The sequence below is a fragment of the Malurus melanocephalus genome, unplaced genomic scaffold (assembly GCF_030028575.1).
Source record: "Malurus melanocephalus ecotype Western Australia unplaced genomic scaffold, MMel_1.1 scaffold_106, whole genome shotgun sequence".
Lineage (NCBI taxonomy): Eukaryota > Metazoa > Chordata > Aves > Passeriformes > Maluridae > Malurus > Malurus melanocephalus.
Window position 1 is genome coordinate 77,085 of NW_026623338.1, and position 14,591 is coordinate 91,675.

The window sequence follows — 14,591 nt, forward strand, 5'->3', positions numbered from 1 at the left end:
CGAGCCAAAAATAGATTTCCCTGGAGGCAGGGCAGCCTTTACCCAGAGTAAAGCCCTGGAATGATGAGCCAGGGGGRTGCAGCCGGGGCACACACAGGGGATTGGACAGAGATGTATTGATCAGCCAAGGGCATCCTCCTGCTTCACTGGGGCAGCTTTGTTCCCATTCCCGGGGGTTTCCCCTGAAACCTGGCTCCCATACTTTCCCCTTTGCATGTCCTCTGTCGGCTCAGTGGGGCTCCATCCCAGGGTCTGGTTCAGCTGCAGGGGGTGAGAAGTTATTTGCATTGATCTGAAAACCCATGGATTACCCCACGGAAAGGGGGTAATCACTGRGAGCTGAGTGGGACAAATATCACAAAAACTGAGCTAATCCCAAATGGCTGGTGTCCTTTCTTCAGGCAAGGACAGGTGGCACTCAGTGGCACTTACCAGCTGGGATGGATTTATCTGAGCTTCGCCAGAGCTGTTGYAACCAGGGTTGCTACAGCAGGAGTAAACTGCTTTAAATTCCTTCTTTACTCAATCCATTCATTGCCTATCAGACATTTGACGTCGAGTCCTGCTGGCCTTTGGAGCCCGGAAATAACCTYCAATCGGAGCAAAAGGAGTTAAATGGCCTGGCAGGCAGCCAAGATGACTCAGTCATTCTTCCAGCCTTACTGGGGCAGGAGTGAGGCCTGGAACCCTGGAACCGGACACGTTTCCCATAATTGGAAAGCCTCGGTCAGAACTGCGGGATCCGTGGCTGCGGCAAAAGCCGTGAGCGGCCRGAGAGGCCGCGGGCAGGGCAGCTCCAGAAGGGAGGTGCAATCCATGGCTGTGCCTGCACTGCAAGAGCAGCAACCACAGAACACAAACAGCAAATCGAGCATTTGGCCAAAATACTGCAAAGCGAGGCCGGAGATTCTGACACAGACACTGCCAGTCCCCTTTCATTGCCAAGGCCTTTCTAAAAGCCTTTTTGGACTCTCACAAGCATATCTCTAAAAGCCTTTTTGGACTCCCACAGGCCCATCTCTTTCCTCTTGAGACCTTGAAGTGAGCAGCTATGTGAGAGCAGCAAGAAAAATGTTTGATTTCGGTGAGTTCATCTCCTTCCTTCCTTCCTGCCATGAAGGACAGGACTTATCTGTGGCCATTCCAGCACCGTGTGACAACAGCCAAGCACCCTGTGGGAGCCGTGTGGGTGTTTCAGCACCCACAGCTCATTTGAGCACCCATTTGAGCACCCATTTAAGCACCCTGTCGGCGCCACTTGGACCAGGGCACCGCTGAAACCCATAATTACCACCGGATGCWGCTGGGAAATGGGCGATGGAGAAGAAAAGCAGCACCCCCTGGGCTGGTCCCCTGGGTGGAGGTGTCCATGGCACTGGGATTTTGGCTCTGCCTGAGCTCTGAGCACATTTCTCCGCAGCACGCCCAGCCCACAGCCTCTCCCACGGCTGATAAAGAGCTTGACCTTTATCTYTGGTGACTCATGGCTGCTCCTGTTTCACTTGCCTGTCAAGGGCCGCTTGCCTCCTCCATGGGAAAACTCTTTGAGTGTTGACCAGGGGCAGGAGAAGCACGACCACACCTACATCCARAAATCCCCTTCTGGCCACAGCCATCCTGCCACTTATCGCCCTCCGCCCTCCGGTGCCTCACTCGCTGCTCCGCTGCTCCTCTCACGAAAGCCGGGCTGTAACGGTGATGGCTGCTCACAGATGAGGAGGAGGAGGGTGAGGATGAGGAGGAGGATGCCCCAAGGGCTGACAGCACCCTGCTTCCCCAGCCTGAACTGCAGGACGGTGGTTTTATTTTCATTCTCCACAAGCAGTTGCTGAGTGTCATCTTGGATCAAGTGATTTCTCATCCAGCAGTAATGAGGGAAGAAAGGGGGGAAAGGCTTTAATCTCKTGAGAAAGCTGGGTACTGGGATGGAGAAGCAGCTGTCCCTGTGGGAGCAGACTGCATTTCTCTGGGAGATAACAGGTTGTGGGTCACTGTAAAGAAGTCCCCTCCACAAACCAGGCTGTGRTCAGTGATTGCTGTGAGCAGCGAGGGCCATGAGCTTTTGTCGAGCATCTGGGACCCCAGGGCAAAGGAAATGGGAAGGCAGGGAGGAGGTTTGTGCTTGTGGGGGCTGGCAGGGAGCCTGCAGCACAATCTYAGCCCCGGCCTTCAGAGGGAGGAGGCTGCAGGCTCGGTGCCGATTGTCCCAGTTCCCACCCATTTTAAACGGGTGTTTAAAAAGGCAKGTTTCACTTCTCCCCTGCTGAAGGCGACCTTGCTCCCATCCTGGCCGKCGGCAGGGTGACTCAGCCTGCCCACGCAGCAGCCACCAGCCCGCTCCAGCTCTATCTGCYGAGCAGGTGAACCGATCATTGCTCACCAGCACCTTGCACCTTGCCCTTTTTTCACTTTCTTCCCTTTTCTTTTGTCCTTGCCCTCCCTGGAGCCACACTCCATGAGGTGGCACTGGCCATAGGGCCACCCTGGACACCTTCCCGCCTGCCCTGTTGGCACCGATGGCCTTGGGCAGCCCGGCCATGCTGGGCCAGCAGCTCGGTGGTCCCAGGGCCACCTGGCCCTGCTARCTAAGGGTGAGCCCGTTCCCTTGAGGGAACACTGAGGGTGCAGCGCAGCCACAGAGCCGCCAGCTTTTTTTCTTAATGATTTTTTTATCTCCCTCGAGAGGAAGTCGTAAAGCAATTATGTTTTATTGAAACACGATGAGGAAGGACATCCCAGTGCATGGAACCAAGTCAAGGCCAAAGCTCCGGCTTCCCGGCTGCCAGGGAGAGTAATAAAACAGAGAGACTCAGCCGGCAGCTCGGCCCTGCAATTATCACTGCTTCCCAAGGCAGATTTCTACCTCGTGCCTCCATTTTTCCCTCTCCAGTCATGCTTCAGGACAGACAGACAAGGAGGTGTCTACAGGAAAAATGAACACGTGAGCTGGGTGGGTCAGTCCCACCTTGGTGCTCACTGTGTGGGGTCACWGGGGAGGCGTTTCTGTCAGAGGCTGCTGCCAACTGCTTGGCATTAATTGAAATAAATAAAATAAATAATAAAATCAAATCAGCTCCTAACTGTGGCTCTGCTTTAGCTTTCAGACACTCACTCCATCCCAGCAGCTCCTCCCACCAACGAGCACCCAGTACTTTTTCCAGGAGGCGTTTCTGGCTGGTGCAATGTGTGGGGAGGGCTTTTCGAGTTTGGTTTTTTGTTTTGTTGTTTTGTTGGGTTTTTTTAAAAGCTATTTGTTGCCCCTTTGATCTGCGAGCTCTGACAGAAAAAAAAAGGGGAAAAAAAAAAGCTGATTGCAGCTTGCCTGGGGGTGTCGGGACAGGATCTAGAATTGCCAGCAGTATGGCTGGGAGGCATCTGGCTTCGATCTGCTCCTGCCAGTCAGCCCAGAGTCCCCATGAAGCCCTCCCAGCCCAGGGGGAGAGGGAGGAGCCCCCCAAAAACTCTACTGTGCACTATACCCAGAGATCTGCCATTGTGTCTCTGACAAGCTCGAAAGGGGTTGGTCCCCCCTCCCCTGCACCAACACCCCCTTTAATTAAAAATCTAAATAATGTAATTGCCTCTTCATTAAAGCCAATTAAAGCCGGGCTGACAAGGGAGGAGGCGGCACATTTTGCAACTTGCCGCGGAGATGAGAAAGCGCGCACCGCAATTACGGTGTCTGTTTGCTTTGCCTTCCCCCAGCGTGTTCATCAGGGCTGCCTTTGAAATGGGAGCYGCGGTGAGATGGTGCTGGGGGTGCCTCGCACCAGCAAACCCCGCGTACTGGTCGGGCTGGGTGCTGGGAGAGGCTGTGCCTYCTCCAGCCCTGCGCCCAGCAATGAGGCCGCTTGTGGAGGAAGGATGCTCAGGGGGTGAGGGGTGGAGAGCAAGGGGCTTCTTGTGTTGGAGCTGGGTGACTCCGCTGCTCTGCGTTTCGGTCTCTGTCTCCCAGGGATGCTTCAAAGGCACGGATGGTTCTTTGGCAGGGCCAGGGAGCACCCACACGGGTGATCTCCACCCCTGCTTGGATTTGGGAGCTGTGTTGACCTCACGCTCTAGGTGGGGTGAGTGTTCAGAGCGTTRCTCAGTTCCCAGGGCTTCAGTCCCAGGATATTTATTTGCGGCCTCTTCAGCCTCACTTGGCAAAAGAGACTGAAACACGTGCCCAGAAGGGACAAGATGAAGCTGGGGGTGGAGGGAAGGAGGGTTCCGTCCCCTCTTTTCGGCAGCCAGGAGATCCCAACACAAGCCAGGCCATCCCTGTGACCGCAGGAGTATCCAGCCAGAGCAGCTCCACCAAATCTCCAAATTCCACACGTGGAATTTTTCAGTGYTGCTGGCTCCATGATTTGCCCTCGTGCTGCCCGGCTTTGAAACGCCTGAGCAAGCAGCCCTTGCAAACGCTTTATTGCACACACGCACTTGCCTACGTTTTGACCTGAACTGTGCTTATTAACTTCTCTCTTTTTTTTTGGTATAATAACAGTCCACTGTTCTTTGTAGGCAATCTGCCTTCAAAGATCTCCTTTTTGATCTTTTCATAGGCTAAGCAACAATTCATCCCATATAAATCTCAGATTGAAAGTACATAATTTGTTTTTCCCTGCTTTTTTTTAAGCGGTAAGAGATGAAACGGCTCAGGGGAATGTCAGCAGCAGTTATATCTTAATTGTTTTTTCTGTGCATCAAAACGCCTTGAACTATTCACTTGTGTGCAGGAGCTCTACAGCAAGTAAGTGCTGTAACTCCACTAACAAGTCATATCCCATCGCTGACTCCAGCAGTTGGAACTCCAATACTCCTTTTTCACCCAACCTTCCTTCCCTCACACTCTTTCTGGTCAGGCAAATCAAAGAGTTTTGAATGTGCCTTAAGTTGGAAGTATGAAAAGGAAGAAGGAAGACCAGATAATTGGGTCAAACAAAAAAAAATATTTTAAAAAGGAAAAAAAAATCCCAACCCCCTCCTAAGTGTGGCTGTAACAAAGTTATCAAGTAGACATTAATACTAAAAACTTAATAAAGTTCTCCTTTTTCCCTAAAAGGTGGATGAACATGGACTCAAAAAACAGTGAATTTACTTTGTAAAAATATCAGTTTATCAGCTCACTAGGAATATTGCACAGTCCCAAAACTTACATCAGTGACGGATCAGACTATCCCATGCTCTTTGGTTTCTGCCCCAAATAGGCAATTTTTTTTTTTTTTTTGTTCCAACCTTTAGGTCATGATGAATAATGAGTGAATTCTTTTCCCTACTGTTTCCTTTCTCTTCAGCCCTTCTTCTTAAGCTGGGATAGGTCTCGTATGGGTTATGTCCACCTTGCAGAATGCTGGGGGCAAGCAGGGAAGCAGGGATAAGCCAGTGAGAGGCCACAGCATCGCTGATGATGCTCTTTTGCGAAAAGAAACTTTGCTGCGAGGGATTCTTTTTTGCAGTGGGGAATGGTTACCAGGGAGCCTTGTGGAAGGCATGAGGCTGTGYGGAGTTGGCAACTGCAGCCCAGGCTCACTGGGTTGTATTAACCTGATTTGGCATCCCCACACAGTGTCCAAATTCCCACGGTAAAATCCGGAGGGTAAGGCAGCTTGTGCAAGAGGCGAGCGCTGCTGGGTGGAGTGAGCGTTTTCGCTTGTGTAATGGCAAGGTGAACCAGCAGAGAGGAAAGCCAGTCTGGAAACAAAAGCTGGCACCTGACAAACTGCTCAGTCTTCATTCACATGATGCCTCATTAACAATGCACAGGCTTGGATTTTTGAATTTTTTTTTTCCTTTTTCTTTTTCTTGGATGCTTGTCAAACCGGAGTGACTTAGGGCATCTGTTGTTTAGGATTCATGGCCCTGGCYTGTGAGAGGCTGATGATTATTTAGGACAGCAATATGAGTAAATGGAAAAAAAATTCTTCCTCCTATTAGTGTGATGACTATAAACTATTTGGGAAAGGGAGGATGAAGGTTTTTCCATTCACAGGTCAMAGCTAGTGCGCTAGAGCTGCTTGCATACCAATTTGCAGTGAAAAACAGAGACAACAAAGGTAAAAACTGTGAGTACTTCAGGGGAGGAATCCTGAACAGATATATTGACACAAAATCAATTTCCTGCCGACTGTATTTGGAGAATAATACAGGTATTTATGCTTGGGAAGAGGTAGAGGATAAAGAAGCATGAAAGCAGGACTCTATTTTTTTTTATACATTGCCATTTCATAGACTCGGAATGGTTYGSGTGGGAAGAGACCTTAAAGATCATCTCGTTCCAGCCCCACTGCCATGAGCAGGGACACTTTTCACTACACCAGGTTACTCAGTGCACGATCTAGCCTGGCCTTGAACACTTGCACAGATGGGGTATCCATGATTTGTTCCAGTGCCTCACCAGTACCCTTACAATAAAGAATTTTTTCMTAATACCTAATCTAAACCAGCTCTCTTTTCAGTTTGAGGCCACTGCCCCTTGTGCTGTGACTGTACGTCCTGTAAATAGCTCCTCTGCATCTCCCCTGTAGGCTCAGCTGGAAAGGCTGTTTCCTGAACTGTAATTGTTTCCAAAAGGGCTGGAGCAAAGATGCTTCAGAAGGTGCACATTTCAAGCACAAGCTCATAAGGTGGTGCTACCTCAGTGCAATGTCAGGCAGCCAGGCCATGCCTCGTATCTTGACCTCACCTCTGCACCACCGAGCTCGCAGGGAGCGAGCAATTTCCCCGTGCTGAACTAGTCTGACTTCTTCTGACGTGTCCCTCTGCAGCGTGGGGCTCCTCCGGACTGTGCTGTGCTGAGCTGGCTTCGCAGCGACAGCTCATTTGCTTGAGGAGCTGCCGGCGAGGCAGCATTTAACTGAGCATAAATTTATTACAGGTTTCCATTATTTGAAAACAGGAACAGCTTGTTTAATGAGGAGAATGGAAACACACAGGGACCATTTTAACTTTTCCAGGTACCGCAAATCTTAACCAGACAGCAAACCCCAAATAACTGAACACACTGAAATTGAACCAAAAGCTGTTATCCCAAATACTGAGCTCCCAGGAAGATACCCTCATGCTGTGATAAAGACTCTTGAGAAACCACAGGCTGTCCTCAATCTTCAGCTGGCAGCAGAGGATTTGCCATTTGTTCCTGTATCAGATAGGGCAGCAGGGCAGTACCTYCAAGGCTTTCTTCCTAGACAACCCAGGCACTGAGAGGCTGTTAATCATGCTGCACCCCAAGCAGGTGACACRCCAGATAAATTTCTCTTGGAGTGCTTCCAGCTGCTTCATCTTTCAGGCCCAGAACTGGAGTTTTTTTTCCTCCCTCGAGTGAGAAGCCACCAACATGATGGCTGCATCACCAAAGTGTGTTCCCATGGACTAAACTTCAGCGTTTTTTATCAGGGTGCTGAGATGGCAATCAGGCATGGATRTACACAGACCTTTTGCTATCACCTCACCATTTAAAAAAAAATTCCCACTAACTTTGCATAGGGCATTCATGTCTCAAGGCCCAATCTTCGAAAGAAACCAGTATTTATTTTTAAAAAATCCTTTCAATTAATCACTTTCAGTTTTTYGCACATCCCTGTATCTACCATCCAGCCTGGATTTATCTGGCCATTACATTCTGCCTGCCACATCATCAATTCTTCATACTCTTTGCTGTTAAAGGAATGAGCTGTACAGGTACCAGTTCATTTCCCATAGATGAAAGTGTACAGGAAATAAGAACAGAGAAGTCTAAGAACAGCTCATCATTTCCATTATCAGTGAGATCTGCAATGGGAAGAGCATGGCTGGGTTTTGACAAGATCTGTTTTCTATTAGGCTGTGTCAACCGGCATTAACTCTGCTTGAACGAATCCCAGCTCAGCTTTCCCATCACTTTCCCTRGGATGAACATCTTGCTAGGCAGCTTCATTACCCACCCATCTCATTTGGCTTCCTAGATGTTGGCACATTTGCTGAACGTATTCTGGAATTTCCCGTTTTCTCAAAATTAAAGTCAGCCTTTCAGGATTCATTCACATAAATTACTTTGGTGTGCTAATTGGCAGATGTTTATCTCCAGGTAGCAGCGTTCCCGTTTAACCATGTAGTGGAAAGCGCTGCTTGAGGTTGGGGAACTATTACCTTCTTCCCATGTAAAGAGAAACAAGCCAGGTCAAATCACTCTAACTGATGTCCCTGGCCCAGTGCTGAGCCAGTCTGCACATGGGCAAATTCCATTTGTTATTCCTGCCCTTGTCAGGGATACCTTCACACTGTTCRCCATGTCTGCCATAGTGCATTGGAGCCAGAGTAGGTTATAAAATCTTTTTTTTTTTTTTAAATAAAGCCCAGAACTTATTCCTATTCCTGCCTTCTTCCTATCTCAACCCCATGTCACCTGTGCATTAGTGTTACATTTTCTCAGTGCAAGGTGAGATGTGGGAGTACCTTAATATTCATAAATTTTGTCCTCCAGCACCTCATTCAGTCCCTGACCAAAGTGCATGGATCATGTGGAATCTTATAATAACACTGCCTCCCTAAAAACCCCAAGTCTTACGAAAGACTCCAGACTGTTTGCTTGCAAATTGAGCACGTTAGTTCTGATTTACATCAAAGAACTCTGCACCACAATATTGACAAGGGCTCCCGTTTTGTCCAAAGCCAAAGGCAGATGTTGAGCCAGGAGCTCCTATGGAGCTGGAAAATGCCATGTTAAGCACTCCACCATTCCAAGGGGATGTTAATTTCTCCTAGGAAGCATTAGGGACCAGACAGGCATCACCAATCATGTTTCACAASTTTAATAGAATATTCTATCTATTCTGTACAAATTGAAAACACTGTATTAAGTTACAAATGTGTAAGGTAAGGCTGGAGCACTCTACATGCCTGGTCACAGTGTTGATACAGCTGCTATTCAACTGCTGCCAGAAGTTGGCAATGGATGCTGAAACTAGAAACGTGTACCTTAAGTGCCACACAACAACAAAAGGTAGTTTTGAAGACTTCAGAACTTGAAATAAAACRAATTGTGGAATGGAATAATTTCAGTGTTGCAAGTAAGACACCCAAACTTCAGATTTATTGAACTGATTCATTTTGATAAATTTCCGTGTTCATAGTGAAAGGTCCTTTCATGCTGGACACTAAGCAATAAAACTACTGGAAATTGGTTCTTTGGCTGCAACCCACTTCCACCAACAGCARCAGTTTGGCCTTTGCATTTTGATCTTCATCCAGAAGAGTTGTCACTTCGATGCGAGTTTGTTTCTTCTGTCTAGACTACTACATTGAGACCACTTTGAATTACCTGTTTTACGAGTACCCATATTGTATGCAAAAGAGGAAGAAGATTTTTCAAGTATATTAAAAACTATTAAAAAGCACGAATTCTGTCAAAGTACTTACAAACATGAATAAATAAATAGTAAGATGAACAACTAAGTCTCAAATATGACACCCTCTTCAATGAAGTAAAATTACTTCAACTCAACTGGTTGTACTGAGATAATAAATATGACATTTAAAGCTGCTCAAGCACTAGTTCAATCTGTAGGTTGCGAGAAACATTAAAAAAGGGGGGAGGGAACTAGCAAAAAAGTCATATTGCTCTATCTGTTTCGGCTACCATACATGTAATCCATTTACTTTAGCTCCTCAGCACATTGCTATTCCACGATTTCCCACRTTTAACAAGAAAATGGATAATCCTCACATGGTAGTCTGGACTATTCCCCTATGCATAGGGCAAAAGGCTCTAAAGGCCTATTGACATACTTAGCTACAGTGTACCAACGGCTGTAGAGTGTGCTTTATTTAAACCTCATATTTCCCAAATGCATTGAAGTTGCCACTGTACATGTTAAGCAATAAAGTTAGTGAAAACCATGCATTTTAAAACAAATTAATTTTAAGCATTGTTAATAAGATTGTGCTGCAGCGATAGAATATCCTGAACTGCAGGCCAGGTATCCAACTATTTGTTACAAGTTGTTCAAATATCACTTCCAAGTGGTATTTCCTTATTACTGTTGTTTGCATTCAGCAGGTTGGCTGGACTCTTTCTGTACGAAAGGAAAAAGAGAAAATAACCAGTTAAAAATCAAATTGGCATTAAAAAACCACTTCAACAWATAAAGGGAAATTGACTACACAGTTCTGAATTAACTAGGTATAATTAGCATGTACAAAAATGCTACATGCAACTCAAGCTACATCATAAAGGTCCAACAAGAGTTACCACATTTACTGGGTTTCCCCTTGCCCCTAGCTGTGTGGTATCCCATAATTTTTAATCTACTTTTGTGCTGTTAACACTCCATCCTACGGGCCAAGGTTCACACAAACAACAAAGCAAACCATCTACTCCCCCCACTACTCCCCCCAACCAGAGGCTCTATTTAACTTCCAGCTCTATTAAACAATTTTAACAATAAACTGCCACCTCCTCCAGCTCTGAGGAGGGAGGAAGGCAGGCTGCTTATTCTACAGCACGTCTGAGTTTTTCCTTAGGAGCCTTGCCCTTTCTGCTAAGGTGATAAAAATGTAATTAATGTGTTGATTTCTTCTAGGTTCTGCATCACCAGCAGGTAACTATTCTACAATTTAACACTGGGCAAGAAGTCCATATGTTAATCTGAATATGCAAAAGTAGAAACATCTCCATTAGTTAGTAAAACAACTTCCCCTTTGGCACAAGGAAGTGTATTTGGGAATGAGAACAAGTACTCAAACAACTAAGAACTTAAGGTTTACACTGTACTTTTTTTTTTTTTCATTGTAAAATAGCATTCTTAGAAAGCAGAAAGATTTATTCGGTGAATTTCCACTTTACTTCTCCCCTTAGCATTCTTAAAATAATTTATTATACACAAACAASAGTCACAGAAACCTGCTGAAGTTTAGTTTAAAAAATTACAGGTATAAAACACAACACCCTGAACATCACTAATGCAAAGTAAAATGTTTCTCAGTTACTATCCTAAAGAAGCAGCTTAGTGTTATAAAAGATGTACTCACACCGAAGTTCACTTCACTTTCACAAGTAACCAAGACCTAAGACAATCATTTTGCCTCTAGCAAGGAAGAACAGGTGCAACCAATTTAAACTTTCTTATCACTAAGTTTGSCCTTGATAATCTGCACAAGATCCAGGCTATTTTTCTGTTCCTCACCTAAACTGCTTTAGGGTTACAGTGGTCAGTATCATTCCCACTGCAAGTCAGGATTAGAGCCAAATGCACAGATGTGTCTGACACCTTCCAGATTTCTTCCTTGTGGTATTCCTCACCCAGCACATCTGGCTAGCTTTTAACTTTGTTCTCTCTCATCTGCCTCATGTTTCAAGTAACACTGATGTGAATTAAATTGCACTGATCTGGGACTAAATATAGGAAAAGGGAGATGTTTACACAGAACACAAAAACAGCATTCTTGCTCTTAAATTAAAATTTAACTGCTACTGGCAGCACATTGCCCTCTGTTCCTTTTTATTTAGAGGCAGGCAAAAAACAGCACTCTCTTTATCAAAAGTTTTCTAAAGGTTTGGATTTTTCTTTTAGCCGTTTGGTATTACTCATGGCCAGAGTAAGTGTGCAGACAGGATCACATCCTCTCCTCCTTGCATTCTGGATAAGASCCATAATAAAATAACAAACCTGCTATTTAAAATGTACTTAAAAATCTTTCCATCTCCCTCCCTCCTTCCTAGTCACTTGTTATATTTAGGTCAAGACACACTTAAGTTGACCGCTGCAAGCATTTCCGCCAAATTTTAATGACCAACCAAAACACTTGTTATATTTTCTAAAAAACTTCATTATCTCTATTCCTGTAAACACTTAAATCATACTTAGTGCATATAATTGTTTATCCTGTAAAAACTGAGTCACAGAAATCACAAAGTTCCTTTTTARGGATCTTTCAGTSTTGATTACAGCTCTCASACAAATAAATACAGTTTGAAGGGCTCCCAGATCTGAGTCAGTTGCTGGAGGATTTTGAAACAAATACTGCTCCTTTATGCTATTTTTCGCTTGTGCTTGAGGGCATAGCTATCTTGGCCATATTTACAAAATATTTAAGCAGGCCCTAAGTATCAAGATAGCATCTCTGATCCAGACTCCAACATAACCCATTTTCTCCCACCACTTTAACACACAGTACTGCCCTTGCTAAGCCAGCCCRTGAACTCCACGCTGCCTTCAGCCACCCTCAGCCTCATGTAAAGCATCTCTCAGCTTAATCCCAGAGGGCAGCAGCACAGAGACCACAATTTCCTTCTAGTTACAGCTCCTCCATCAGGCACATGCACACTGAAATTTATSTCTGGCCTCTGCTGGCTCCTGTAAGAGCAGGGACCAGACCCCAAGCTGTGAGTCTGATGGAGATCCAACATCCACACTCCCTCCAACAGGGCTCTTATGCCTGAGCCTGCTCCTCCTGCAGTGCCCAGATRTGGTGACCCTGGGTCAATCACTACCACTGATCGGCCTTAGACAGCCTCTGTGTGCCATTTACTGCCCCATTCTAGCAAGACTTCCATTCATGCTCTTTTTCCCTTAATTAATTTCCCATGATATCTTAGAAAGGTAGTGAAGCGCATTGGCCAGGCAATAAAGACCAGAGAGACTTGAATTGGCTAAGATAAGGAGGAATTGCATCTTATTTAAAAATAAATTTAGCAGTAAACACATGTACTGAAGATCACTACCAGGGCTACAGAGACAAGAATTCTTCTTCTTGTAAAGAAATTCTCTACAGTAACCATAAGCAGACTTAAGTTCTTCTTAAATTTGGCAGAATTTTAGAATTTTAATTTCTTTAAAGTATTCCATATTTACTTATTTTGTGCAAGGAATTTAAACTACTCTGGGCATTTGATTTCAGTTTGAGATGCTGTTCCGATGCATATGAACAAGCTGAGTTAGAGTCCCACCTATTCTTTCTCTTTTGCTAACAAAGATCAATTYAAAGCTTTTTGTCACTGCCTCTAATTTATTCCATCACTTGCTCAGAATTAAAAAATTCACCTAAAAGTGGCAAGAACAGGGCTAAAACAGAGAAGAAAACCAGGTCCRCGTTAATACTGCTTTCATGACTTTCCTACACATGCCCCATCGTGTCTCCGGTGTCCTAGAGGATGGGGACGTTAAGTCCAAAATATTCGCACCATTTATTTTAGCAATTTTGTTCTTTCAAAACAGAAGCAGCTGAAGGAAAAACTGATTTTCCGTTAGTCTTCAATGCTTAAACACACTAGGCAGGATACATTCTTAGATGACTCAAAAAGTAATCAAGCAATCAACTCTTTATTTTTCCAATTCACTTTTTGGGAAGCTTTCCATCTGCTCAAGCAGCCGTGCAGGAACAGGTAGATCATCAAGATCTCATCTGACTCCCCAGGAACTCTGCTGTCAAGAGTGGGATTAAGGCAGGCAAAAGGCAATGAATCTGATGCCCTTTCCAGCCTTTCTGAAACATCTTCAATGAAATAGTCTAATTATGGGATCTAAAGCTGAATCTTATTTCCTATTCTATGTTATTGGATGAGAAAAAGCAAGGATATCAAATACACACATGGGATGCAAACCCAGAGCTAACTAGGGTTAAGCAAGCAACCTTAACACCAACCCAAACTGCCTTCCTCCACAACTGGTTCTGGAAATGAATTTGCTGCTAACAGGTCCTGCCACTGTAACTCAGAAGACAAAGCACCTTGAAACCCATGCAGTCCCACTCATACACAGCAGCTCTTTTGCTCATGATTCAAACCAGCACTCTGCATTATGTCAGCTACTTCTCAATTCAAGAACAGCCTCAATAAGGTGAAAYAAAGGCAGCTAAAGGAATGGGATATGCAATCACATAGAAAAATACACCAGACAAAACAAGCTACATTATCCAGTTTTGTAGCATCTTCTGAAGTTACTTCCAATTATCTGACTGCTCAGTCTTCCAAAGCCACAACTTATACATGGCAAAAGTGCTTTGTGTGAGAGATGACAATGATCTGGTTGTATCTGAACAACTCAAAGGTACTTAAAACTGACAGAAGTGAGAGGAAGGAAGGAGAAAAAGTTAACAAAGCAGAAAGTGTTGACATGAAGCAAACGTACTACAACAATACAAGAGGAGAGAATATGGAAATGACTGAAAAGGAGAAACTGGATTTGAAAGGAAAACAGAACAATTATTTTTGTGTACATGAAAAAGAAAACTATTCTAAATAAGAAAAGCAGGGGGTGGGAACTGAAAGGGAAAGAAAAGGAAGAGAGAATTACAAGACCAGAAAACAGCTTAAGCAGGAGAAAGAATGGAAAACAGGACAAAATAAAAGAATTCCAAGTTGACTTGAAAAACTGGAGCCAGTGGCTGACAATTTTWAACTGCAGGGAGGGAACACAGCTGTGTAACAGACTGGCAGGACAACAGACAAGCCAGTGTGACAAACAGRTGTTCTACTACTGCAGGTGAACCGCCAGCGCACAAATGCTGAGGCACCAAAAATCAACACAGCAGCACAGATCCATTTTGAGTTTATAAAGGGCATTATCTAAGCAGAGAGAATGACCTGGAAGGATTATAGTTTCTTCTACATAACCAAAATAAAAAGACATAAA

The 14,591-nt window shown here is 45.0% G+C and overlaps 1 protein-coding gene across 3 annotated transcripts in view; it reads right to left on the reverse strand.

Moving 5' to 3' along the window:
• Positions 1-8,762: 8,762 nt before the first annotated feature.
• NAP1L4 (nucleosome assembly protein 1 like 4) overlaps positions 8,763-14,591 on the reverse strand; it is a 28,205-nt gene continuing 22,376 nt past the window's right edge. For all 3 annotated transcript variants that reach the window (XM_057369233.1, XM_057369236.1, XM_057369235.1), the window contains one exon: positions 8,763-10,034. Coding sequence is in view for 2 of the 3 variants with exons in the window: in XM_057369236.1 (XP_057225219.1) it covers positions 9,996-10,034 (39 nt within the window). In the remaining variant the exon portion in view is untranslated. The remainder of the gene's footprint in view (positions 10,035-14,591) is intronic.